Source organism: Homarus americanus, unplaced genomic scaffold (genome assembly GCF_018991925.1).
Source record: "Homarus americanus isolate GMGI-L3 unplaced genomic scaffold, GMGI_Hamer_2.0 scaffold6317, whole genome shotgun sequence".
Classification (NCBI taxonomy): domain Eukaryota; kingdom Metazoa; phylum Arthropoda; class Malacostraca; order Decapoda; family Nephropidae; genus Homarus; species Homarus americanus.
In genome coordinates, this window is record NW_024730668.1 from 17,999,196 (window position 1) to 18,026,854 (window position 27,659).

General features: G+C 39.3%; 1 protein-coding gene across 1 annotated transcript; it reads left to right on the forward strand.

Moving 5' to 3' along the window:
• Positions 1–30: 30 nt before the first annotated feature.
• LOC121867258 (leucine-zipper-like transcriptional regulator 1) lies at positions 31–27,659 on the forward strand (the record flags this gene model as incomplete). The annotated part of the gene is given in 5 exon segments (XM_042367117.1): positions 31–82; positions 4,939–5,104; positions 5,370–5,541; positions 6,614–6,750; positions 27,545–27,659. Coding segments are annotated over 4 exon segments (567 nt in total), but the record flags the coding sequence as incomplete, so codon positions are not given.

Sequence of the window (27,659 nt, forward strand, 5' to 3'; positions counted from 1 at the left end):
TAGCAAACGTTCGCAGCATCGGGTGAGTGTGAGAACCCTACGAGGTTGACGTCAATACACCTTTGATAAACAACAGTTTGAGGTCTGTTACTTTAAACGTATAATTTTAATATACTCGGCATTTACGGTTATCAGGGTATTAATTGGTCTCCATATTATCAAATAATATACTTATTTAGATGAAACCCGTCGTATTTTGTTATTAAGAGAGAGAATTAAATACTTTATCAGGTAGTAAATTTCATTGATAGTAGGTAGGTACTGGTTGGCCTTTGGTGGTGGGGATCTTGGTTGGCCTCTGTTGGTGGAAAACCTTGGTTGGCCTCTGGTGGTGGGGTTCTTGGTTGGTCTGGTGGTGGGGTTCTTGGTTGGTCTGGTGGTGGGATTCTTGGTTTGCCTCTGTTGGTGGGGTTCTTGGTTGGTCTCCGGTGGTGTGGTTCTTGGTTGGCCTCTGGTGGTGAGGTTCTTGGTTAATACTGTATTCATTTTTATCCCAATAAGGGTAGTAGGTTAGGTTAGGTCAGGTCTCCCCCCCCCCCAGATAGGTATACGACAATAGGAGGTTAGTTCTCTTTTGGAATGATAAATTATTTTTCTTGTGTATTTTTGTGTTTTTAAATTGTTTCTAACATTTGTTTCTTGTGGAAATGAGACTTTTTGAGTGTTTTTCGATTCTTCATAAAAATCGAAAAAATGCTAATTTTCGCAAGAAACGAATGTTAGAATCAATTTAAAAACATCAAAATACAATAGAAAAATAATTAATCATACCAACTGGGGAAATTTGTTTAAAAATTAGTTTTTACCAGGTTCTTGGCTGGCCTCTGGTGGTAAGGAAGGTACTGGTTGTCCTCTGGTGTTGGAGAGGTGCTGGTGGGTTACTGGTTGGCCTCTGGTGGTGGGGAAGTACTAGTCCGGCCTCTGGTGATGGGGAGGTACTATTCAGGTCTCTGGTGGTGGGGTTACTGGTCTGGCCTCTGGTGGTGGGGAGGTACTATTCAGGTCTCTGGTGGCGGGGAAGTACTGGTCTGGCCTCTGGTGGTGGGGTTTCTGGTTGGCCTCTGGTGGTGGGGAAGTACTGGTCTGGCCTCTGGTGTGGGGTTACTGGTTGGCCTCTGGTGGTGGGGAAATGCTGGTCTGGCCTCTGGTGGTGGGGTTACTAGTTGACTTCTGGAGGTGGGGAAGAACTAGTCCGGCCTTTTGTGGTGGGGAGGTACTGGTCTGGCCTCTGGTGGTGGGATTACTGGTTGACCTCTGGTAGTGGGGAAGTACTATTCTGGCCTCTGGTGGTGGGGTTACTTGTTGGCCTCTGGTGGTGGGCTTACTGGTTGACCTCTGGTCTTTGGTGGTGGGGAGGTACTGGTCTGGCCTCTGGTGGTGGGGTTACTTGTTGGCCTCTGGTGGTGGGCTTACTGGTTGGCCTTTGGTGGTGGGCTTACTGGTTGGCCTCTGTTGGTGGGCTTACTGTTTGGCCTCTGTTGATGGGCTTACTGGTTGGCCTCTGGTGGTGAGCTTGTGGGGTACGTGATGTTTGGGTTCACACTCAGGATGGGATGGAGAAAGGAAACTCACAATGTGCTCTCTGTATACATATTGTATTAGATGTACAATGCAGCTTGGTGCTGGGAAGGCAGCATGGTTACAAGTGTTGAGTAGAGAGAGCTGGTTGGTGAGGGTGCTCAGAGGAGGACCAGCTTGTGGGTCGCCATGGTCGCCGGAGGGAGCGAGGACCGCCAGGCAGGAGGAGGAGTAGGAGGAGATGTTGCTTGCTGGTGGCTGTAAGTAGAAAAGAGAGTGGTCACCACGGGGTCAGGTCTTTTATAGCGGAGGTAGGCGTGGCTTAATAGTTGACCTCCGTCATGTAAGGCGGCGCTGGTTGACCTAGACCACGAGGCATACACTGGGGAATTCGCGGGGTCGGCTACTCAGCGACAAGCGTTTGTAGGGGAGAAATCCACTACAAAACTCCCCCTTCCCTCCAGGCGGTGTAGGAGACTTGTTGTCTGCAGGGTTGCATGGCACATGTCAGGCAGAACGGGCGGTGCATGCCACATGTGAGCAATAACGACGATGGCGTGGATGAGCCGGTCGCTGGATACAACTGTCTAGATACACAATATCTGTGGGAGTAGAGAGGGAGAAAAAGGGTGTGTGGAGGCGATGAATGTTGTGCTTCCCTCACGGCAGGTACAGAGTCGTCAGATGCGCCTGCTGGGGTGTGTGGGCCTGGGTCAGGAGCAGAGGCTGCGTCAGCAGAAGCGGACGAGGGCTCGTGACAGCAGCTGGGTCCACGACAGCAGCAGGGTGCAGGACAGTAGCAGGGGGTACCTGAGGGAGAAAAGAGGGGTGTGTGGGTCCGCACTCAGGCGCATGGGCCACGTCAGGAGCAGGGGCTGCATCAGGAGGAGCGGCAGGGGGTACTGCTGGGCCGGGGGCGGCGTCTGAGGCAGGACGGGTGTGCTGAGGTCTGTAGGACGTGGTGCTTGGGGCAGGAAGAGGAGCTGGTGTCTGCTTAGAGAAGCAGTGCTGCTCAAGGGTGTCTAACCTGCGGTGTAGAGACAGTAGCTGTAGAGCCGATGAGAGCTGCCTCTGTGTGGGTAAGCCAGCCTTCCATGTTGCTTGAAGACTGGGAGCGTGATCTGTTTCTCCTCCATCCTGTGTGAGTGCGAATCTCCAGCGGTCACCATTTGTGGGGAACAGGTTATTTGGTTCACACTCAGAATGGGATGGAGAAAGGAAACTCGCAATGTGCTCTCTGTATACATGTTATATTGGATGTACAGTGCAGGTTGGTGCTGGGAAGTGGCAGCGTGGTTACAAGCGTGATGTAGAGAGAGCTGGTTGGTGAGGGTGCTCAGAGGAGGACCAGCTTGTGGGTTGCCATGGTCGCCGGAGGGAGCGAGGACCGCCAGGCAGGAGGAGTAGGAGGAGGTATTGCTTGCTGGTGGCTGTAAGTAGAAAAGAGAGTGGTCACCACGAGGTCAGGTCTTTTATAGCGGAGGTAGGCGTGGCTTAATAGTTGATCTCCGTCATGAAGGCGGCGCTGGTTTACCTAGACCACGAGGCATACACTGAGGTATTCGCGGGGTCGGCTACTCGGCGACAAGCGTTTGTAGGGGAGAAATCCACTACAAGCTTACTGGTTGGCCTCTGGAGGTAGGGTTACTTGTTGGCCTCTGGTGGTGGGCTTACTGGTTGGCCTCTGGTGGTGGGCTTACTGGTTGGCCTCTGGTGGTGAGCTTGCTGGTTGGCCTCTGGTGGTGGGGTTACTGGTTGGCCTCTGGTGGTGAGCCTACTGGTTAGCCGCTGGTGGTGGGGTTACTGGCTGGCCTCTGGTGGTGAGCATACTGGTTGGCCTCTGTTGGTGGGGTTACTGGCTGGCCTCTGGTGGTGGAGCTTACTGGCTGGTCTCTGGTGGTGGGGCTTCCTGGTTTGGCCTCTGGTGGTGGGCTTGGATTTGGCCTTTGGTGTGGTGAGCTTGCTGGTTGGTCTCTGATGAGTGCAGGGTTGCTGGCTGGCATCTGGTGGTGAGCTTACTGGCTGGTTTCTGGTGGTGGAGGCCCACTGGTTTGGTCTCTGGTGGGGTTATTGGTTTGGCCTCTGTTGGTGGGCTTACTGGATTTGGTCTCTGGTGGGGTTATTGGTTGGCCTCTGGTGGTGGAGCTTACTGGTTGGCCTCTGGTGGGGGTTAATGGTTGGCCTCTGGTGGTGGGCTTACTACCAGTTTTGACTTCTGGTGGGGTTGTTAGTTTGGCCTCTGGTGGTGGACTTACTGGTTGGCCTCTGGTGGGGTTGATAATTTGACCTCTGGTGGTGGGCTTATTACTGGTTGGCCTCTGGGTGGTGTGTACTAGTTTGGCCTCTGGTGGGGTTAATGGTTGGCCTCTGGTGGTGGGGATTTGGCCTCTGGTGGGGTTATTGGTTTGGCCTCTGGTGGTGGGATTACTGGTTGTGGCCTCTGGTGGGGTTGTTAGTTTGGTTGGCCTCTGGTGGGGTTATTGGCTGGCCTCTGGTGGGGTTATTGGTTTGCCTCTTGTGGTGGGATTACTGGTTGGCTTCTGGTGGGGTTATTGGTAGGTCTCTGGTGGTGGGCTTACTGGCTGGCATCTGGTGGGGTTATTGGTTGGTCTCTGGTGGTGGGCTTACTGTCTGGCCTCTGGTGGGGTTATTGGTTGGCTTCTGGTGGGATTATTGGTTGGTCTCTGGTGGTGGGTTTACTGGTTGGCCTCTGGTAGGGTTATTGGTTGGTCTTTGGTGGTGGAGTTACTAGTTGGCCTCTGGTAATAATGATGGTTTAGCTTCGGGAGGGGTCGTCCGGGACCTGATGGTTGGGTTAGGTTAGGTTAGTATGGCTTCAACACATTCCTCAACAGGCACTGAAAAGAAGTAAATGTGAAAGGTGTTGAGTATCGATAGAAATAGTCATCATGTGTAGGATCCGGTACGATACATCCAGAGTAAAGATTTATTGTGAGTTTAAGATTGAAAAGTCAGCCATGAGTGACATTTTATGACAAAAAGATAATCTATTTTAGTTCATTTCTGCTACAGTAAAGATTGATAAGGACATGAGTGAATGTAAACAACAACTCTGTTACCTTCTCTATCCAGCTAGTAATACACTTCAGTGCCTATAAGTACTGGTGATGTATGGAAATCAGATGGGGAACTATACAGTTAAACATTCATCTAATTCCTATTAGTAATTGGGTTTTTTTCAGTAATCAGTTCTGCAGTACCTGGGGACTGTTATGTTATCTAGACTTTTTGGTTATCCTGACATCTCAAGGTTCCAAAGATGTTCCATCATTTTTTTCACCTTTTGTTAAGGTGCTCTGCTCAGACAACTTGTGTTCATATGAGTACAAAAGCAAGCTCGATACTGTCACAAAGTGTAACTGCTCTTATTTATTTGTTACTGTGTACCCTATTTTTCAGGGAAGAGCAGCAGCATTTAAGTCATGGCCATAGCTGGACCTCCTGGACTGGAGTTTGACCATAATTGGCCTGAATCAGCAGAGTGTCTCACCCTAGACTTTGGCCCTTTTGAGACCGTGCACAGATGGAAGTGTATGCCAGAATGTGATGAATTCGTGGGTGCCAGGTATCTGTGTCTTATTTTGTACTACCTTAAGTGTTTTCTGCTGTCAATTATAGTTAAAGAAGTTTTGTTGGCACCTCGTTTGGCTTACATAACTAACTATTAAGAGGCACATAAATATATAAACATCATATATACTCTCCAAGGCAAATAGAACTGTAAAACAACTACAATAGTTTCAAACTTAGTTAATGATAATCCTTAGATTTTACAAGAATACTGTATACTCCTTGTTCTCTATTAATGAAACCTAATGTTATGCCTGCAGACGAAGCAAGCACACAGTAGTGGCATATAAGGATGCCATATATGTGTTTGGAGGTGACAATGGCAAGTGGATGTTGAATGATTTGCTGCGTTTTGATGTTAAAGAGAAGTCGTGGGGACGAGCATTTTCTACAGGAACACCTCCAGCTCCACGCTACCATCATTCAGCAGTGGTGAGGGGATGTGTTTTATGAACCATAAGTATGTATTTGATTTGTAGGCTTTATTTGTACTTTTACTTAATAACTTTTGGTATAACATTAGGAATCCATTCATTTATACTGTACAGTAGGGTTGGGATATATCGCGAGATAGGGTCCAAGGATGTTTGCCATATACTAAATCACGATATATATTTACATATAATTAATAGGGAAAATAGGGTTAGATTCTGGAGGCCAATATAAGTGACTAAACTTGACTTAACGAGTTTATTTTCTTACTAACTAAAGCAACAATGAACACTAGACTCGGGAACAACAGGCTGTTTCAATATCAATATCAAGGAACACCAGACTCGGTAGCTGACTCACCATCCCGGGAACACCAGACTCGGTAGCTGACTCACCATCCCGGGAACACCAGACTCGGCAGCAGACTCCACTCTGCCACCCTCACTTGACAATCTCACACCTACATAAATGAACAAACCAAAAATATTAGTTACAGTTTTAAATCTTTTCCATTAAGCTTTCCATTCTCTTCACTTCACTTTTCACGTCACTAGCAACTCATTTACACTCACCTTAGAAGTCATAATCTGCAGCAAAGTCGGCTGCTTACTTGTCACTCACTCAGAAAGACTGAGCGGGCGAGCGTGAATGCTTGAGTGAGCAGCCACGGTGGTGCCTCTGGTGAGCAAATAACGCATTTGTTTGCCATGGCGTTAAATTTTAAATATTTCCTGCCCGATTTCCCTTTTGAAATAAATAAATTTATCGCTATATATTGGAAAATGTCAATAATTTTGGTAGTCACGATATAAAAAAATCGCTATATATCCCGACCCTACTCTACCACCATAACTTACATGTGATGAAACAAAGTAGTGAAAAATCTGTAGCTGCAGTATAGCTATTGATAGAGTAATTGTGGAAAGATATTGAAATGATTTTTAAAGAAGTTTTTCTTGAAGAGTCATGATGAATATAGCTAAAAGACAGTGTGTAGATAGATAAGTTAAAAACAAGACATATACTGTATAGGTCTGTGAATCTTAATCATTACTCTCCCCATTTGTAACAGGTACACGAATCTTCAATGTTTGTGTTTGGAGGGTTTACAGGTGACATCCATAGCAATAGTAACCTCAAGAACCAGAATGACCTCTTCGAGTATCGCTTCCAGACAGGACAGTGGATAGAATGGAAATTTACTGGCAGGTACACACTCACAAATTGTCTAACTACTCTTTCTGGTATTTAATTTGTCTCCATTTTATTTAGTGGTGGGTAATTTTGCATTTGGTAGTACTGTGCAATCATCCTCAAATATACGGAAGGGTTGGGTTCCATAAAATCTAACCATAAATCAAAATCTGTATCGTGAACCAAATACTTCCATTGACTTCCATTATATAAGTGGAGATAGGTTTCCTCACAACAAAATCTTGATTCTACAATGTCACAAATACATAAATTATAACACAACAATAAACTTTATTCATACTATCCTAAACATAAATATGCATAATAATTCAGAAATTAATCTAGTGGAAGAGATAGGAGGTGTGTGTGTGTGTGTACGTACGAGTATGGCGACCGTTGTTGTAATGATCAGCATGCTCGCCTCGCAAGCGAGTGGACCCGGGTTCTATTCCCGGGCAGGGTGAAACTATGGGCAAGTTTCTTTACACCATTTGCCTCTGCCTACCCAGCATTAATTGGGAACCTGGATGTTAATCGATTTGCAGATCGTATTCCAGAGTAATGGTTAGCCAGTGCAGTTAGTGAGTTGTCCGGTCTTCTCGGACTATTCCTTGACACTGGGTCATGCAGCTCGTTAATTCAGGGTGTGGTTGTTGTGTTGGTGACAGCTTCTACACCTTAATCAAATTCACGCCTAGGTGGCCCTTGGGCCAGCCATCTTCGTTACACGAGGGGCAACCATTAATATTATTATTACAGCATAGTCTTCATTTACGCGGTCAATTGAACCCGTGAAGGTCCGCATAAAACGAGAAATACGTAAACGAAATAACAGAACATATGGGATTAATTGAAATAGAGACTGGGCCGACCCCCAAACTACACTTTTTCCAACACAATAGTTCGTTGTAGTAAAACCAACATCTTAATTTTATAATGGTATGCACACACAATATTTAAGAGAAATACATTCGCTGGTTAATGTTCATTCAAATAATGGACTCAACTCCTCCTCCCCCGTCTTCCCACGCTCTTGAGAAATGTTTGGGTGAAAAGACTAGGTTTTTAGGTTTAGTAATAAATAATACCTCAGACTATGTTTAGGATAATATAATTGACATTGCTGGATTCCTTGCAAGACTGCGAATAATTTGAATATAAACGTCATATATTTTGCACAAAAGATAAAATTTTTGCTCTCTTTAATAAAATTCTTAAATTAGATCTAAAATTTGTATGTCTAATGCAAATTTTAGCTTGTTTATATTCAAATTAATCACTATCTTATAAGAATTCCAGCAATGTAAATTATATTCTGGCCTGGCAATTTCTATGAATTTTATGAGCTAAAAGCAAATATCTTCAGTAAATAAACAAATTATACTTCACCCAGACACAATACGTTACGTACGTTGTAGTAAAAATAACATCTTAATTTTATGATGGTATGCACATATAATTAATAGTTAAGAGAAATATCAATAATATTAGGTTTTATAACACTTAATTATTAGAAGAGATGGCTGGGTACACGGGGATTGGGTTTGGTTCTGAGGCAGAGGGCAGATTATTGACCTTCACCTGTATCACTTGTATCACCTGTATCACTATCCACCACAGAGGCTTGCAGGGCCTCTTTGTCAAACCCCTCAAAGTCCATATCCTCACTATCACTGACTTGGGCTGGCTGTGGTGGGTGGCGGGTGAAGAACTCGGTAATGTTTTGTTGACTGGGCGACCTTGTGCGCACCCTGCCCAAGCCGCTTCCTGCGTAAATGATGGAATGAACCGTGTAAACCAAATCCGCATAAATCGAGACTATACTCTATTATTATTATTATTATTATTATTATTATTATTATTATTATTATTATTATTATTATTATTATTGTCGTTATTAATACATGTATTATTATTAATATTATTATTATTATTATTATTATTATTATTATTATTATTATTATTATTATTATTATTATTATTATTATTATTATTATTTACATGAGTAGTAATACTGTAAAAATCCCCATAGCATACGTTGACAGTCAGCTGCTGCCTATGAGATAAGAACAAAAGAATGAAGGAAACTGCAGGGGGCTGATTGGCCCATACTGGGCAGTACCGTTTACTCCCAACCCCTATCGCTTATATATCCATCCAACCTAGATTTGAAGTTACCCAGCATGTTTGAGTTAATGATGGTGTTTAGTAACTTGTTCCACTCTTTCATTACTCTATTTCCAATGTAGTGTTTGCCTATCTCGTGCCTAAATCTAAATAGGTTTAATTTAAAACCGTTGCTATGAGTTTGTTCCTGGTTGGATAATTTACGTACCTTTGTTATATCACCTTTGTTTATCCCTGACTTCCATTTATACACCTCAATCCTATCACCTTTCATTCTATGTCTCTCGAGGGAGTGCAAATTCTGATGCTTTAATCTGTCTATACTTAAGGTGCTTAATGCCCAGGATTATTCTTGTCATCTTCTTCTATGCTCTCTAGGAATTCAATATCCTTTCTGTAGAACGGTGACCAAAACTGAACTGTATAATTCAAGTGAGGTCTCACAAGCGTAAGATATAATTTTAGGATAACCTCGCTAGTCTTGTAAATAACACTTCTTTTTATGAACCCAAGTACTTTGTTAGCCTTGTTTCGAGAAAATACGTACGCATTATTGTCTTGGTTTAAGATTCCTACTTACGATTACCCATAAATCTTTCTCGCAGTCTCATTTCTCCATATCAAAATGATTATCTGATATCTGGTTTCTCTGTTTACATCTCCTAGGCTAAGTACTTTACATTTGTCCACATTAAATTTTATTCTACTTTTTCAGACCATGCCAAATTTTTTATAGATCTTCCTGTAGTTTTGTGGAATCCTCATCAGATTTAATTACACGCCCTATTTTAGTGTCTCAGCAAATTTATTTATGTTGCAGTCTATGTTGCTTATGTATACCGTATATCTCGGCCTATAAGGCGTCGGGGTGCATAAGACGGGCCCCCCCAAATTTCCATTTAAAAAGTAGCTTTTGAGCTCTATTCGCTGTATAAGACCAGTACCCCAAATGTGACACTTACCCACTGACTCAGTAGTCCTTTACCAACCATCCTTGGTTTTTTAAAATAAGGCCAATTCACTTCAAGTAATGTCATCAAATGTTACCCGATGGTGTAGTGTAAACACTAGTGACGTCACTGAAGCGTCTGCTATTTACCGGTAACTGGAACTAATGTCGGTGTCGAGTAAAATTTTTCCATTTACTTGAAATGGATTTACCGATTTATTTGTTTATTTATTTATTTATAATATACTGTAACATATTAAACACACTGCAAGTATTTTCTTTAATTTATACGCTTGCTTCGCACGAGACGATCGGTGGTGGGAGTGTTCCCTCGTCTCGGTGGTGGGACTGTGTTCCCACTGTTTATACAACAGCTACCAACAACTACCACTGTATTCTAATTGTGGTGTTTCATTAGGATTTGAGTGAAAAAGATTACGGTTGTACTTACTACATACATTTATTATATATATATATATATATAAATATATATATATATATATATATATATATATATATATATATATATATATATATATATATATATATATATATATATATATATATATATATATATATATATATATATATATACATATATATATCTTGATAAAATCACACGGGAAAATGGAAACAACGGAGTACCTTAGCTTTCGTCTTTATTCAAGACATCTTCAGAGGCAACTGGATTACATAGACAGAGAGAGGCTTAAATATACAGGGTGACCTAAAAACATGAGTATATATATATATATGATATATATAATATATATATATATATATATATATATATATATATATATATATATATATATGATATATATATATATATAAAAATAAATGTTAAATGAATTATTTATGGTGCATTAGAGTACTGGTGACTTCAGACACAAAGACGGGCTATAAATAGCCTTCTTTATCTCCCCTCCATCTCACTCTGAGCCAGAGGGAAGGGGTGGTGGTAAATAACATTTGTTTGCTTATTTTCCATTTACTTGAAATAGATTTACCGAATTATTTGTTTATTTATTTAAAAGTCATTTACTGAATATTCTATGTAAAAAATAAATTTTAAATTAATTATTTATAGGAGATAAGTATTATGATCAGTAAATATATGGTATTACTGGCCACTTCAGACACAAAGACGGGATAAAAATAGCCCATCTCCCCCTCTTCTTACAGCTGCCAATGGGAAGCGTCTTGGTAATTAAATTTGATGTTTATTTTCATTGTTTGTCTAATTTATTATGTATCAAAGTAATATTACTAAAAATTGTGTAGTTAGTAGGCAGCTACCAAACAGGTAGATACTACCGCCTGGGAAGATATTGGAAGCATAATGTGTTGTCTAATGGTAGACCCTGCTGCCATATGGCATCAAGAAAATTGTGACCAAGTCCCAGGTTCAGCGCTGACCTGACTTTCTGCCTCATTTACACACAATTGCAGTTTCAATTGTTCCTCTAACTTTGACAACACAACATACATACAGTATATTATTTCTCACTTTTGATCTTTTATTTACTTTTTGTATTTATTTATGGTTAGTTACTTAAAATAAGGCCAATTCACTTCAAGTAATGGCATCAAATGTTACCAGCTGGTGTATTGTAAACACTAGTGACGTCACTTAAGCGTATGTATTTAACTGTCGGTAGTTTCAAGAATTAATGCAGTCATTTACTGAATATTCCTTGTAAAAAAATAAATTTTAAATTAATTATTTATGGGAGATAAGTATTATTATCAGTAAATATACCGATATGCATTACTGACCACCTCCACGGCTATAAATAGCCCAATCTCGCGGTCACTTTGCCTTTCTTGTCTCCTCACTGGCAAATGGGGGGGGGCGTGGGGAGGGGTGTGTGATGATAGCTGTGTTTATTACGGGTATAATGTTCTTTTACGGTATGTTAGACAGGTTTATAATACATTTTTATTATTTTAATATACCGGTAATCTTAATTTGAATCCAGCTTGCCAAACGTAAGTTTCAGTATAAAATAATTAGTGGTAGGACCTTGTGAGTGGCTTACGATGTTTCCATCACCACTCTTGACACACTAAACCACAACATTTAAGAGGTAAGAATTTTATACTTGGTGATTAAGGCGACCCCCTAACTTTGGGCAGATTTTTTTAATGTTCAAATTCCGTCTTATAAGCCGAGATATACGGTATAATAAATAGTAATGGTCCAAATAATGAGCCTTGTGGTACTCCACTAGTGACGTTACCCCAATCAAATTTAGTGCTATTAATACTGACTCTCTCTTTCCTGTCCTGTAACTGTGCCCTAATCCAGCATTGAACATCTCCAATTCCATGTGCCTCCACTTTATGTATTAGTCTTTCATGGGGAACCTGTCGAAGGCTTTGCTAAAGGTAAACCTCATCATAATTGTGTCCGTCATCCACTGAAAGAAAAAGTTAAAAAAAAAAATATTGTCTTAAATATTAAAGTAAATCCACAGTAAATTATAAAAAAAGAGTTAACTAACAATAAGAATAAAAGACACACAGCATTACACGTGTTTATTTGCAAATCTTTCTATTGAGGTTAATCAGAACAGATTCTCAAAAATCTGGCTGTCCAATCAGGATCTTTTAGGCCTAAATATAAGCCCAGCACGACCACCGAAAGAGAATACGTTCAGTTGCTCTTCTCCCTAAAATCCATCGCAAGGATGGTGAATGGGCTGAAACTATATCCATCCAACACTATGATCACTTTCTTCCTTATCCACTCTAATATCGTGGACGTGGACTTATGGTCCGCAGGTATAATGTTATCTCTGCTCGCATTAGATAAGGATACAGACCTATTTGGCATGTATCTTAGGTGAAGGATGACCCGCACTTCTCTTCCTGTAAATTCTGTAACTGTCCCAACGCTAACACCCTTCAACACTACAATACAGTATTGCCTTGACTGTCCCACTGTCGTGGACCTCCTACCACAGGGAGAGTCACTAACCTTTATATGTCACCACCTACTTATTCATATTAATTTATATTTAATTCTTGTACGCTACCCACGCTTTGGTGGGTGCTAACTCCCATCGTCCTTAAACCATATCAATATTGTCTTCACATACCACAAGTCATATTTCCTGCAAGGCATGCATACCAATGTATCAGTGTCAGACCGCATGGTCTTGTAACTCAGCTTGTATCCCCCTGGGGCGTGATAAATTAATTAAGTAATACATAATAAGTCCAGCATGATTAAACAGACACTCACAAGTAGAAGATGCAGGTAGTGGAGTGATAAGCTTCAGAGATAAGCCACACAATGTCAGGAAAGACCTCAGTACTTCCATTCCATCCCCTAGGTAAGTCAAGTAACCATCAAGCTCCTTCAGTTGAGGAGTTATAGATGATTGTTGCCTCCATAGTGACTGAGTCTGACTATGAGTCACTGTGAACCGTCCCTCTAATTAGGGTGTGGCCGTGGTGATGTCACTTTTTTATTCTAATTGATGAGTGGCTGAATTTTTTGCACCACGTAACATCTGGTGGGTGCTGGAGGAGGGGGGGGGGAGTAGTGGTACTTAGTTATTTAAGCAGAATTTTAAATACAAGCAGTCTCTCACGTATTTATAGATACAGGCTTTATATCTAAGATGGAATTATGTAGAGCAATTTAGAAATACAGCCTCTTTGAAATTTAATTTAGGTACATGTGCTGAATATGCAAAGAGCAACTGATGTATAATGGAAAGACTAAGCCCCGGAAGGAAAGGTGGGGGAGAAGAGAGGGGATTCGATGAGGGAGAACGGGATAAGATGGTAGGCTAGTTGAGATGGGTGCTCAAGGTGCTAATGGACACAAGAAGATCAATGGGAAAGTACGCTCTCATGGCCACTGCCACCTGACCTGACGTTACATCACCTCACGAGACCTCTAGGTATGTGACTGCGTGGTGTCTCCCCACACCATACCTTTCACAGCCCCACTCATACGATACCCTCCACCCACACAACTCTTTTATTATGGTAAATAATTCTAGTATTTAACTATTTTAAGAAATACAGTAAGTCCTCGCTTAACGTTGTACTGTAGTTCCTTTCCTGAAAACCGCGACGTTAACGGAAACAAGGTTAACAGAATCAATTTTCCCCATATGAAATAGATAAAATACCGAAGTTACATTCTTGAGCCTCCCTTTGCCTCATGAAATACATTACGTACATATACAGGAATTCAATGTCATTTTTATAGAAAATAGTATATATATAAATAATCTAAATCATTTTGTATTGTACTCACTGATGGACGGAGGTGGTGGAGCGAGTGTGTGGTGGGTAGTGGAGCGGAGGAGGAGGGCGGGAGAGGAGGAGGAGAGTGGCGAGTCACCGAGAACCAGAAGGTGGCTCCTCCTCCCAGTTTAAAACCTCCATTTTCGTAACAAGGCTAATGGTCTTATGTTGCTTCTTCACAACACTAGCATCAGTAGCACTTAATGGGCATTTGGAAGCCATTTCGAATTGTTAGAGTACAGTATTAAGAGCAAAACCACTTATACACGCACGAATGCTGTGGAAGCCTAACAAAGACTGACGACGCTTGGAGACGCTGTGATGTTCTGCGAGTGAGATGTAGCGCGTCAGGATGAGAGAGGGTGATAAGCCGTAAAAAGTAGTCCGTGACGATACTAAAAATGCCGTTATTTTAAGTCGTTGGGATGTTAACCGAATTAATGGTATCTAAAGAGTAGCGACGTTATAACGAAACAACGTTATCGGGGGAAACGTTAAACTAGGACTTACTGTATATCAGTTTGCCACAGATATTAAAGCTCTTTGGAGCATGTAACAAGTAACGATTTTTTTTTAGCTGTTTTGGAGTACAAGTATTAGAAAACCATACTTAAGTAAAAGTACTACAAAATTTGAGTACTTTTTAAAAAGTAAGTAACCAAAAATGTTACTTTAGTACAGTACTTTAGTAAATTTTTTAGTTACTTTACAACTCTGATAATAGATTTGTCAGACATAAATGCATACTTGTAAAACCATGCTGGAAATCATTGATCAATTTGTGTTTCTCGAGGTGATTTTGAATTGAGTTTGAAATTACAGTATTCCCTTAAGGCTTGCATCCCTCTGAAACTCACCGATTGCCATGGAAAAAAAATAAGGTAAATCTGAGGTTGTGTGCTGGGGATCAAGAGGAGTCGGCACTACAGGGCAGTACAGAGCACCATATTTACCAGGTCATAAGGTGCACCCTATAATTAGCAAAGTATACTGTATTTTGGAAAAAAATTTTTTGCAGATTTAATAGCTTACTGTACTGGCAAAGCCAAATCACTGTTTACCTGTATATATTTATTTATTTATTTATTTAATTTTTTTTTTTTACGGGGATTAGTCCACCCGGACCTAGGTCACTGACCTGTATTAGCCCTTGTCTAATAGCAATAACAATTATATAAATTTGGGTGAATACATTTAGTTTATATAATACAATCACCCTACTGTAATCTTCCATAAGCTGTGAAATGCCTTGTGCTGTTCACGTGAGGGGAAAATCCTTAGTAGGCTGACCTTGAGATTGTAGGGTTAACCCGGCATCTCCTTCAGAGGCCCCCTCTTCTCTGAGACACCTCCCTTCACCGGCACCAGTCCTCAGGACCTCAGTTCACAATTGACTTTCACGAGAATCGGACGGGTGACTTAACTCAGTCCGGCTGAGCCCTGTCCTCAAGTAACACTCACAGCTTACAGTGTTAATTACGGTGCTTATACTAATAGCCTGTGACATTTCCAGTTTATCAATAAATGGAGAAAAGACCATTTGGGTTTGTAACTTAACCTCTTAACTTATTTATATATAAGCCAAGTTAAAAGGGAGCTCTACCCAAAGCTTATATACAGTAGTACCCCGATTTACGTGGTCAATTGAACCCACGGGGTACCGCGGAAAGTGAAAACCGCGTCAAATGAACAGAACATATGGGATTAATTCCAAAAGAGACTGGCCCGACCCCCAAACTCCACTTTTTCAGACACAATACCTACGTTGTAGTAAAAATAACATCTTAATTTTATGATGGTATGCACACACAATTAATAATTAAGAGAAATATCAATAATATTAGGTTTTTTTAACACTTACATTAGTAGAAAAGATGACTGGGCACATGGGGATGGGGGGTTGGTTCCGAGGCAGAGGGCAGATTATTGGCCCTCACCTGTATCACTTGTATCAATTGTATCACTATCCACCACATAGGCTTGCAGGGCCTCTTTGTCAAACCCCTCAAAGTCCATATGAGTCCATATCCTCACTATCACTATCACTATCACTGACTTGAGCCGGCTGTGGTGGGTGGTGGGTGAAGAACTCAGTAATGTTTTGATGACTGGGCGACCTTGTGCGCATCCTGCCCGCGCCGCTTCCCGCATATATGAGTAGATGCACCGCATAAAGTGAAAGTCCGGTTCTGGCGAGGTACCGCGTAAATGTAGAATCACGTAAAGCGAGACCGCGTAAAGCGAGACCGCGTAAAGCGGGGTATTACTGTATAAAGGTGGCAGCGAACAGATAGAACCATTAACTGAACCAGTGAAGCAGTGTAACTAACTGTGCAAGAACCGACATCACTGTAACCCAAGTAACAGTGAAATTTTCCAAGCCCACATTGGGGCCTAGTGGGCAAAAATTTAATAATATTAATACAGTAATTCATAGTAAATAAAATATATAATAAAAAGTAAAATAAAATATTAATGATGATAATAATAACAATAATATCACTGTAATAATAATAATAATAATAATAATAATAATATTAAAGAAATACAGTTGTACCCCACTTAACGCGGTCAATTGAACCCAGAGGGTCCCGCGTTAAGTGAAATCCGCGTTAAGTGAACAACAGAACATGGATTAATTCCAATAGAAACCGGCCCGACCCCCAAACTCCACTTTTTGAAGGCACATACCTATGTTGTAGTAAAAATAACATCTTAATTTTATGATGGTACATGCACACAATTAATACTTAAGAGAAATAGAGAAATACAGTCGCCAAGTTAATGTCCATTCAAATAATGGACTCAACTCCCTCCCCCTCTCACACTACACAGCCGGCTAACAGATGGTCGGTCGGTCCCTCCCTCCCCCCCCCACCCCCCACCAACCGTCCCAAGGAGATGTGTGGGATAACCTCAAACTAAAGTTAGGAAAATATAATTGACATTGCTGGATTCCTTGTAAGACCAGGAATATTTTGAATATAAATGTCATATATTTTGCACAAAAGATAACATAGTTACCTAGAGAAAAATTTTTATCTAAAAATTGTAAGTTTAAAGCAAAATATATGATGTTTATATTCAAAATGATCACCAAATTATAAGAATTCCAGCAATGTAAATTATATTCTGACCGGGTAATTTGTATGAATTTTATGAGCTAAAACAAATATCTTCAGTTAATAAAAAAAAATAATAATTCTTCACAGGGTAACAGATGGTCGGTTGGTCCCTCCCTCCCCCCCACCCCCCACCAACCGTCCCAAGGAGATGTGTGGGATAACCACTAAATTTTAATAAATAATACCTCAAACTAAAGTTAGGATAATATAATTGACATTGCTGGATTCCTTGTAAGACCAGGAATATTTTGAATATAAATGTCATATATTTTGCACAAAAGATACCATAGTTACCTAGAGAAAAATTTTTTATCTAAAAATTGTAAGTTTAAAGCAAAATATATGATGTTTATATTCAAAATGATCACCAAATTATAAGAATTCCAGCAATGTAAATTATATTCTGGCCTGGTAATTTGTATGAATTTTATGAGCTAAAACAGGCAGTCAGGCAGGGTGGCGGGTGGGGCAAATCTAAAAATAGCGTCTCGGACACTCACCGCGTATATGTGGAAAAAATCCGCGTTAAGTGAAAGTTCAGCTTTGGCAAGGCACCGCGTATATGCGAAAACGCGTTAAGTGAAACCGCGTTAGGCGGGGTAAAACTGTACAAAGAAATACAAAAATGAAAAAAAAATCAATAGTGATAAACGCTATGTGTATGTTGCGTTATCAAGTAAGAGAAACAATTGAGACCCTGCAATTGGGTGTAAATGAGGCAGAAAGTCCGATCAGCAACTTGGGACTTGGTCACAATATTCATGATGCCACATGGCAGCAGGGTCTACCATTAGACAATACGTTATGCTTCCAATATCTTCCCAGGCTGTAGTACCTCCCTGTTTGATAGCTACCAACTACCTACTACCTATATGTTTCTCACTACCACAGCTAACTATAACTTTATAGACCTATTATCAAACATTTGTTGGTATTAGTAATAATATTTACCTAATTTAATACAAAAGGATATAATTATACACATAGGTACCTACGGTATACACGTTACAAATACTTATCTGTATCGGGCATGTTCGCTAGGAACTGTGCAGTACAGAGATTGTTTACATCCTGTGCACCGGTCATGTTATGTTTCAGAGGTATTGTCTTTGCATTATCAGTACCACAACTATATAGCTATCATTGTGCGGACCTAATGTCCATACAGTGTTATTTTATGTTTATTTATTTATGTTATTTCATATTTATTATATTGTGTTATGCATACATAATGTTGTTATAGTACATGTGCATATAGCTCTTTATATACCGTATATCTTGGCCTACAAGGCGACGGGGTGTACAAGACGACCCCAAAAATGTCCATTTAAATAGTAGCTTTTGAGCCCTATTCGCTGTATAAGACTGGTACCCCAAATGTGACACTTTACCATTGGGAGCTTACTGACCCAGTAGTCCTTTACCAACCATCCCATTGACCAGTGCTGTTTACACATCCATGGTTTTTTAAAATAAGGCCAATTCACTTCAAGTAATGGCATCAAATGTTACCGGTTGGTGTAGTGTAAACACTAGTGACTCACTTAAACGTCTGTTATTTAACTGGAACTAATGTCCTTGTTGAATACAATTGTTTCATTTACTTGAAATGGATTTACCGATTTATTTGTTAATTATATATTTATAACATACTGTAATATATTAAACACACTGCAAGTATTTTCTTTAATTTATAAGCTTGTTTCACGAGAGACAATCGGTGGTGGGACTGTTGACTGTTTACACCAGCTACAGTATTCTAATTCAATAGTGTTTCATTAGGATTTGAGTGAAAAAGATTACTGTACATACTTACTACATACATTTATTACATATATATATATATATATATATATATATATATATATATATATATATATATATATATATATATATATATATATATATATATATATATATATATATATATATATATATATATATATATATATATATATATATATATATATATCACAATATTTTATAATTGCAGTCATGTACTGAATATTCTATGTAAAAAATATAAATTTTAAATGAATTATTTATAGTGTGGTCAACTTCCTACACTTCCTACACAAAGACGGGCTATAAATAGCCGTCTTATATCCCCTCTGTTCTCAGAGAGAAGGTCTTGGTAAATAACTTTTGTTTGTTCATTTTCATTGTTTGTCTAATTTATCATGTTGTATCAAAGTAATATTACTAAAAATTTTGGGCAGCTACCAAACAGGGAGATACTACCACCTGGGAAGATATTGGAAGCATAATGTACAGTATTGTCTAATGGTAGATCCTACTTCCATATGGCATCACGAAAATTGTGACCAAGCCTTAGGTTGCTGATCTATCTTTCTGCCTCATTTACACACACTTGCAGAGTTTCAATTGTTTCTCTTCCTTTGACAACACAACATACATACAATATAATGTTTCTCGCCTTTGATCTTTTTTCCTTTTTGCATTTATTTATGGTTGGTTATTTGAAATAAGGCCAATTCACTTGAAGTATTGGTATCAAATTTTACCGGCTGGTGTACACTAGTGACTCACATAAGCGTCAGTTATTTAACTGGAACTAATGTCGGTGTGAGTAAAATATTTCCATTTACTTGAAATAGATTTGCTGATTTATTTGTTTATTTATTTATTTATAATATACTGTAATATATTAAACACACTGCAAGTATTTTCTTTAATTATATACTTGTTTTGCGAGAAAGGGAGGCTACCATTATACCTGGTAGGTGAAGTTGACCAGACATTTATGGTGATCATTAAGGACCAAACTCCGAATCCATGACGTGACTTCTGTTCATCATTTATATCCTAAATTTACCACTGTCGGTAGTTTCAAGAATTAACTCAGTCATTTACTGAATATACTTTGTAAAAAAATAAATTTTAAATGAATTATTTATAGGAGATAAGTATTATGATCAGTAAATATACAGATATGCATTACTGACCACCTCCGAACACAAGGACGGCTAAAAATAGCCACAGGCGGTCACATTCAAGGTCACTTTCCCTTTCTTGTCACTGGCAAATGGGGGGGAGGGGGATGATAGCAACTGTGTTTATTACCGGGGTATATTGTTCTTTTACGGTATGTTAGACAGGTTTATAATACATTTTTATTATTTTAACATACCGGTAATCTTCATTTTAATCCAGCTTCCCAAACGTAAGTTTCAGTATAAAATAATGAGTGGTAGGACCTTGTGAGTGGTTTACCATGTTTCCATCACCACTCTTGACATGCTAAACCGCAATATTTAAGAGGTAAGAATTTTATATCTGGTGCTTAAGACAACCCCCTAACTTTGGGCTGATTTTTTTATGGTTCAAATTCCGTCTTATAGGCCGAGATATACGGTATGTATTTTGCACACTCCTGGTATTGGCATGAAAAACTCACAGAATTTTCTTTCTCACGGGGTCCTTTTTACCCAACCCCAGCTTGTTTTCAGCAATTTGCCTACAATTGATGTTCAACTTATTGGACAGTAGTTTGAGGATAGTGATCTATCTCCCTTCTTGAAAATCGCTATCACATTCTCTATCCTCTAGGATTCTGGTACTACTCCGGTTTTTAATGACATGTTAAGCAAGGGCATACTGAGTTCTTCCTTACATTCCTTTAATACTCTGGCAGATATCTCATCAGGATCTGGTGACTTATTAGATTTTAGTTTATCTATTTGTTTGCTAACTTCATTACTATCTCGCTTAATCTATTTTCTTCACTATCTCTGTAGATAGTCGATGCCTTGGGTATCATGTTTAAATTTTGTGTTGTGAAAACTTATGAAAAATGTATGTTCGGATTATTGATCATTTCTCCGTCATTATCAGTTAGTTCACCTACGAGCTATTTCACCGGTATCTGTCTGTATTGGTCCGATCTTGTCTCAAATTTTAGTTTGATACATTTGGAAGAATCCCTTAGGGTTTGACTTTGCCTCTCTTACTATCTTGAGTTCATTATTCCTTTTTGCTTTTCTGGCCATTTTTTTATAATAATCTCAGGTAAACGTCACCAAGATTTATTTTCATACCTATAGCCTTCCTTTGTCCAATAATATTTTTAAGTACGTAATTACAGTACAGTATATACCCATTTGAGGAAATGTTATTTTATATGAATTTCCTGTATGGTATATTTTGCCTTTGTGCATTAAGTAACTCATTATTTAAATTGTTATGGTACTCAGGTTACTCTCAGTGGTCATATTTTGTGAGATCATTGTCAGGTCACCAAGTAAAGTGACGTCACCCTCTGTGAGTACATTGTGTGAGGTCACGTTATTTAACACCTCCCATGAAGTCATGTAATTCACCCCCAAACATAATGCCCTTTCTTTCCGCTGTTTTTTCAACCTATCAAAGTTTGCCCTTCTGAAATCTGGAACTTTAACCCATAACTGGTCAGTAAAGTTTAAGTACATGATCACCAATTTTACTATATCTGGTCATTCACGTACGAGAGCGTTTTCCAAAGATACTTTTCCTGCGCCTTTGAGACTGAGTCCTGCTACCATAATCTGTTGGCTGGTGGTATCTGGCATCTTTTGTAAATGTTTCCCGCCACTCGGCCACTATGCATTAGAGTGAACTGGCCCTTAACCGTTGATTCTTGAGGGGTTAATGGGCTAGGACATGTAAAAGTATTTAGGGGTTTTAGTAGGTAAAACCCAACTGTCCTTTCTATATTTATTAAGAAATTATATATACAGTTCCAAGTGTATATCACCGTAACTTAATCACTGTAGCGATGAGTGTTAAATGAGGGTGGAGGGTAAGTTAAATAGCTCTTATAAAATACGTCCTGTTGGTGTGAGGGGTTGAGTAAGAGTGCTTCTATGTCCTGACCTAGCATTCTTAGGGCCGCACCTCAAGGAACTTACCCATCACGTGATGTGACCATGTCACCTCGTAGCCAGTGGAAAGTTACAGGGGGTGATATGATTATATAAACTCAATGTGCTGCCCTGACATTTATATAAAAACTAAGGGGCTAATACATCGCTCGGTCACCACCTTCCGAGCTTCCACGAGGAATTAACTAGTCTCGTAGAATACATCCTATACATAAACCTATCCATGTTACAAACACTTGTGTAGACTCATGTTTTTTTACGATATCCAATTTCATGTCCAACGTAACTGCTACACGTGATCTCTTAGCAGCATTGCTGGGAGTTTTAGTAGCTGGTCGCTTAGGCATTGCGAGATCACACAAAACACAACTGCGAGATCACACAAAACACACGCCAGCACGTGTGAGACTGAGGCGAGCGGGAGCGTATGGCGGAGGAATACGTACACACACTGTACTATGCTACGGTTGAGGCGCGCGGTTCAAAATTTTTGCTCGTAAGAATTTGCGAATAAACGGGGCAACCATTGTGAATAGTGGAAATGGGTAACAGTAAATTGATTGCGGATAAACGGGGTTACGAATACCGAGGCTTTGAATAACGGGGATTGCCTGTATTAGCTCCTAAGTCTTTTTATGAATGTGGGGTAGTACTGTACATTAATTTTATATATCTCCATCACCCATGGAAACTTTCCATGAGCAGTGAGATGTCATGCAGTGATCATGTGGTCCATTCATTGAACAGTTGATCGGTAACTTTCCACTGGAGGGCGCGTCTCTATTTAGACCTTAGGTCAGCTGTAAAAAGCTGTTTATTTGCCCCCAGTGATCAATCAGCCTTCACTCAACCCCCACGAGAAACAGACGTATTGATAACCAAGCTTCACCGACAAGCTTGCCGTCTGATTCTAACATCCATAGCACAATTGAGATAGTTACGATGATATCCTTTTTGAAAGTGTACATAGAAACCTCCTTTATAATAAACAAAGAAAAGGAACATATTGGGTTTCATTACAGGAAACCAAAAAAACTTTTTACATGTTCTAGCTCTATTAACTAATCAAGAATCAATGGTTAAAGAGCTAGTTATAACATTCAGCGAGTGAGGGGTACATAGCGTGCCGAGCCGAGAGAGCGTAGCGCGGCCAGACGAGAAAGGGTGATGCGCCGTAGAAAGTAGTCTGTGATAACGCAAAACGAAGTAGTATCCGATCATCGGGATGTTAAACGAATTTTTGGTTTCTAAAGTTTAGTGACGTAGTACCGAAACAACGTTAAGCGGGACAACATTAAGGGAGGACTTACTGTATTTCTTTGTTCTTGGGTCATTTTGGGGTGTTTGGGCCATTAAACAGAAATTTGTTTTTTTCCAACCATGGGCTGTACCATGTACAGTATGTATAAACAATGTGACCTTTTACGGTTTAATGAAATTTTCCTCTTGACTGACATTAAGTTCTACTTTGAATCTCACTTCTTTGTGGTCACTGTTAGCGAGTTCGTTCCCTACATCGACATTACTAATGAGGTATTCTCTGTTTAACAGAACTAAATCTTACATATTTTCCCCCTGGTGGGTTCGGCTATATGTTGACTTAGGAAACAGTCCTGAACTGTTTCAAGAAAATCCTCTGTTTCTGAGTTACCTGTAAGGTCGATCCAATCTATTTTACTAAAGTTAAAGTCGCCTACTATACAGACTTTGCTATGTTTGGATGCCCTGCGTATTTCATCCCAAATAAGCTGTTCATTAACCTAATCAATATTAGGGGGTCTATATATTACTCCCAGGATTAATTTTTCCCAACCATCATTTAATTCTATCCAAATTGTTTCTGTATTCAGTTCACTTTTTATTTCCTTATTGATTTCATACTTCAAATTATCCCTCCTTCTTTCCTAATCTGCCTATCGGTATGAAATAATTTATAGCCTTTAATTTGGTATTCGACAGGTAACTCACATGAGTCTAAGTTTATCTATGTTTTGGTGAATCTATTATATCGATTTTTTGGGTACATACCAACTCCCTGATTTCATCCATTTTATTTCTCATACTTTTACTGTTTGCAAAGTAGACATTTAAGTTAGTTATGATCTGAATCCTCTCACTGTCATGTTTAGGTTTTAACTCTTCCTAATTTAGCTTTATCATCATTCCTAGCATGATTTCTCTGTAACCTTTCATTTTGTTTACCCGTGCCCACTGCAGTCTCCTCGACCCCCATGCTCACATGTTCCCTTAGCAGCTTAAAGACTTCGACAGCTTTGAACTGCCATCTCGAGAGAGCCAGCCAGGGTTGCCACCCCATCCCTTGCATAAGGTCCCTTCTGCCATAGAAGTTGTCTCAGTTGTCAGTGAATTGGACTGATATTGACTTGCAATATCTGTCAAGACTGCCGTTGACACCAACTGCCCTTGGCAACCATTCATTGCCAACTCTTCTTCTAGGCAGTCACATATGATAGGGATACCTTCCTTCATTCCTTCCTTCCTTCTAATTCAGTCAGTAGCTGCCTTGAACTTACCAAGGAGCTCCTCACTTCTACACCGTCCAATATTATTGCCTCCTTCACTGAGGCCTATATTGAGTTTGTTCCCATTACCAGACATGATAGTGTCCATCCTGTTAACTATATCCCCCACCCCAGCTCCTGGCAAATACACTCTCATCCTATTGCTATTTTTAGCATAGAACACCTTACCTGAGAATCTTCAACAATTAAGATTTTTGTACCTTCCTTGTCAGCCTTGTCCTTGATTGTGTTCCCATCCATTTTGTCTACCAAACAACTAAAAAAATTTGTACACTTAGCTGTTGTCGTTTCCTTGTTGTCTTTTTTCACCACCAGTTTGGTCGTACCGCTCTTGACTACCATCCATTGGCCTGTGTTGTCATCAGGCACAGACTCTCCCCATCTCGCATCTTTCTTCTTCATCTTCGGAATCACTTCATTTAACCTCAAGTTTTTGGCCTTGACCTTCACTAGCTTAGCCTTCAAGGAGACACAGCTGCTCACAACTATCACTTGCCAGTGCACTGTCAGTTAATCCCTGGGAGCTAAAATAAGAAAAAATTAAAAGCATGGGTGTGTACAGTAATCTTTGTGAGAGGTGAATATATGTGCGTAGGCAGTGTGCAGTTTGTTAACAGTGACTCAGTCGACTTTGAAAGTTAGGGTCTATTTCTGTTTAAAAACATTCACCTCTCGCATACCCCTGTTCTAAATTTACTTTATCCTCCTCGCCACTGATTGTCAAGTTAAATTTATACTGTTGACTGTACAAAGGCTGTTTTACTTCCAAATGGGACTGTTTGTACTTTTATTTCCAAGATTATAAAGCGGATACATGCTGCCTAATGTTTCCAATCTCAATATGAAATTGACCAAATCCTCGCCTCACCTCATGTTGCCACTCAAAACATATTTCAGCAACTGGATCTTCCTTTAGCTAACTTACATCCATAAATATTTGTGAACACTTCTTAGAGTCATCACTGTACCAATTCTTTGTAAAATTTTCTGACTGCTGGGAAGATCCACATTTGTTATGAATGAAGTACAGCAGTGACCTTCATTGGAACTGGGTTGAAAACCAGTGTTGCAGTACTCTTTATTCCTTCAAAGTTATTATTTTTATTTTTTTAAGATGTCTTTTCAGTTTTCTTTCCTAATAGAATAGTGAATTATAGCTTATGAAAAGGAGATTTTTTTTAGCATACTTAACAATAAAGGAAAAACTTGATCAATACTGTATACACATGCTGTATGAATTTAATAATAAATAGTTTATGTTAGATGAAATGGGAAAAGTCAGTTTGTAATACAGTACCGTATATCACGGCCTATAAGGCGGCGGGGTGCATAAGACGCCCCCCCCAAATTTCCATTTAAAAAGTAGCTTTTGAGCTCTATTTGCTGTATAAGACCAGTACCCCAAATGTGACACTTACCCACTGACTCAGTAGTCCTTTACCAACCATCCTTGATTTTTTAAAATAAGGCCAATTCACTTCAAGTAATGTCATCAAATTATACCCGCTGGTGTAGTGTAAACACTAGTGACGTCACTGAAGCGTGGTGGGAGTGTTCCCTCGTCTCGGTGGTGTGACTATTTATACAACATGTGGTTCAACAGCAACCACCGTATTCTAATTGTGGTGTTTCATTAGGATTTGAGTGAAAAAGGTTACCAGTATGTACTTACTACATACATTTATTACACAAATATATATATATATATATATATATATATATATATATATATATATATATATATATATATATATATATATATATATATATATATATATATATATATATATATATATATATATATATATATATATATATATATATATATATATATATATATATATACTGAATATACTATGTACAAAAAATGAATGTTCAATGAATTATTTATGGTGCATTAGGGTACTGGTCACTTCAAATGGGCTATAAATAGCTTGTTATCTCCCCTCCATCTCACCCTGAGCCAGACGGAAGGGTCTTGGTAAATAACATGTTTGCTTATTTTCCATTTACTTTAAATAGATTTACCGAATTATTTGTTTTATTTATTTATTTATAATATACTGTAATATATTAAACACACTGTAATTATTTTCTTTAATTTATAAACTGTTTTGCGACAAAGGAATGTTCTCCAGTAGTGTTTCATTAGGATTTGAGTGAAAAAATATTACGTACTTACACAATTGTTCCTCTTACTTTGACAACACAACATACATACAGTATATTATTTCTCAGTTTTGATCTTTTTTTTTAATTTTTGTATTTATTTATAGTTAGTTACTTAAAATAAGGCCAATTCACTTCAAGTAATGGCATCAAATATTACCAGCTGGTGTAGTGTAAACACTAGTGACGTCACTTGAGCGTCTGTAATTAACCGTCGATAGTTTCAAGAATTAATGCACTTTTCCTTTCTTGTCTCCTCACTGGCAAATGGGGGGGGGCGTGGGGAGGGGTGTGTGATGATAGCTGTGTTTATTACAGGGGTATAAATCTCTTTTACGGTATGTTAGACAGGTTTATAATACATTTTTATTATTTTAATATACCGGTAATCTTAATTTGAATCCAGCTTGCCAAACGTAAGTTTCAGTATAAAATAATTAGTGGTAAGACCTTGTGAGTGGCTTATGATGTTTTCATCACCACTCTTGACACACTAAACCACAATATTTAAGAGGTAAGAATTTTAAACTTGGTGGTTTAGACGACCCCCTAACTTTGGGCAGATTTTTTTAATGTTCAAATTTCGTCTTATAGGCCGTGATATACGGTATGTAAGATTCACTTTGCCTACCAGCCTAGTTTGTCATAAGACTTCTCTCTCCATTCACTGACGTTCATATTCAAGTATTTCTCATTGGTTGTGGTCTCTGGTCAACACTTTAATTTTATACATCTCTGCCACCCCAGAGCACCAGTACCTCGGTCAGCACATGGAGCAGCAGTATATGAAGGAAAGTTGTGGATTTTTGCTGGCTACGATGGAAACTTCAGACTCAATGACATGTGGACTATTCCTCTTGGG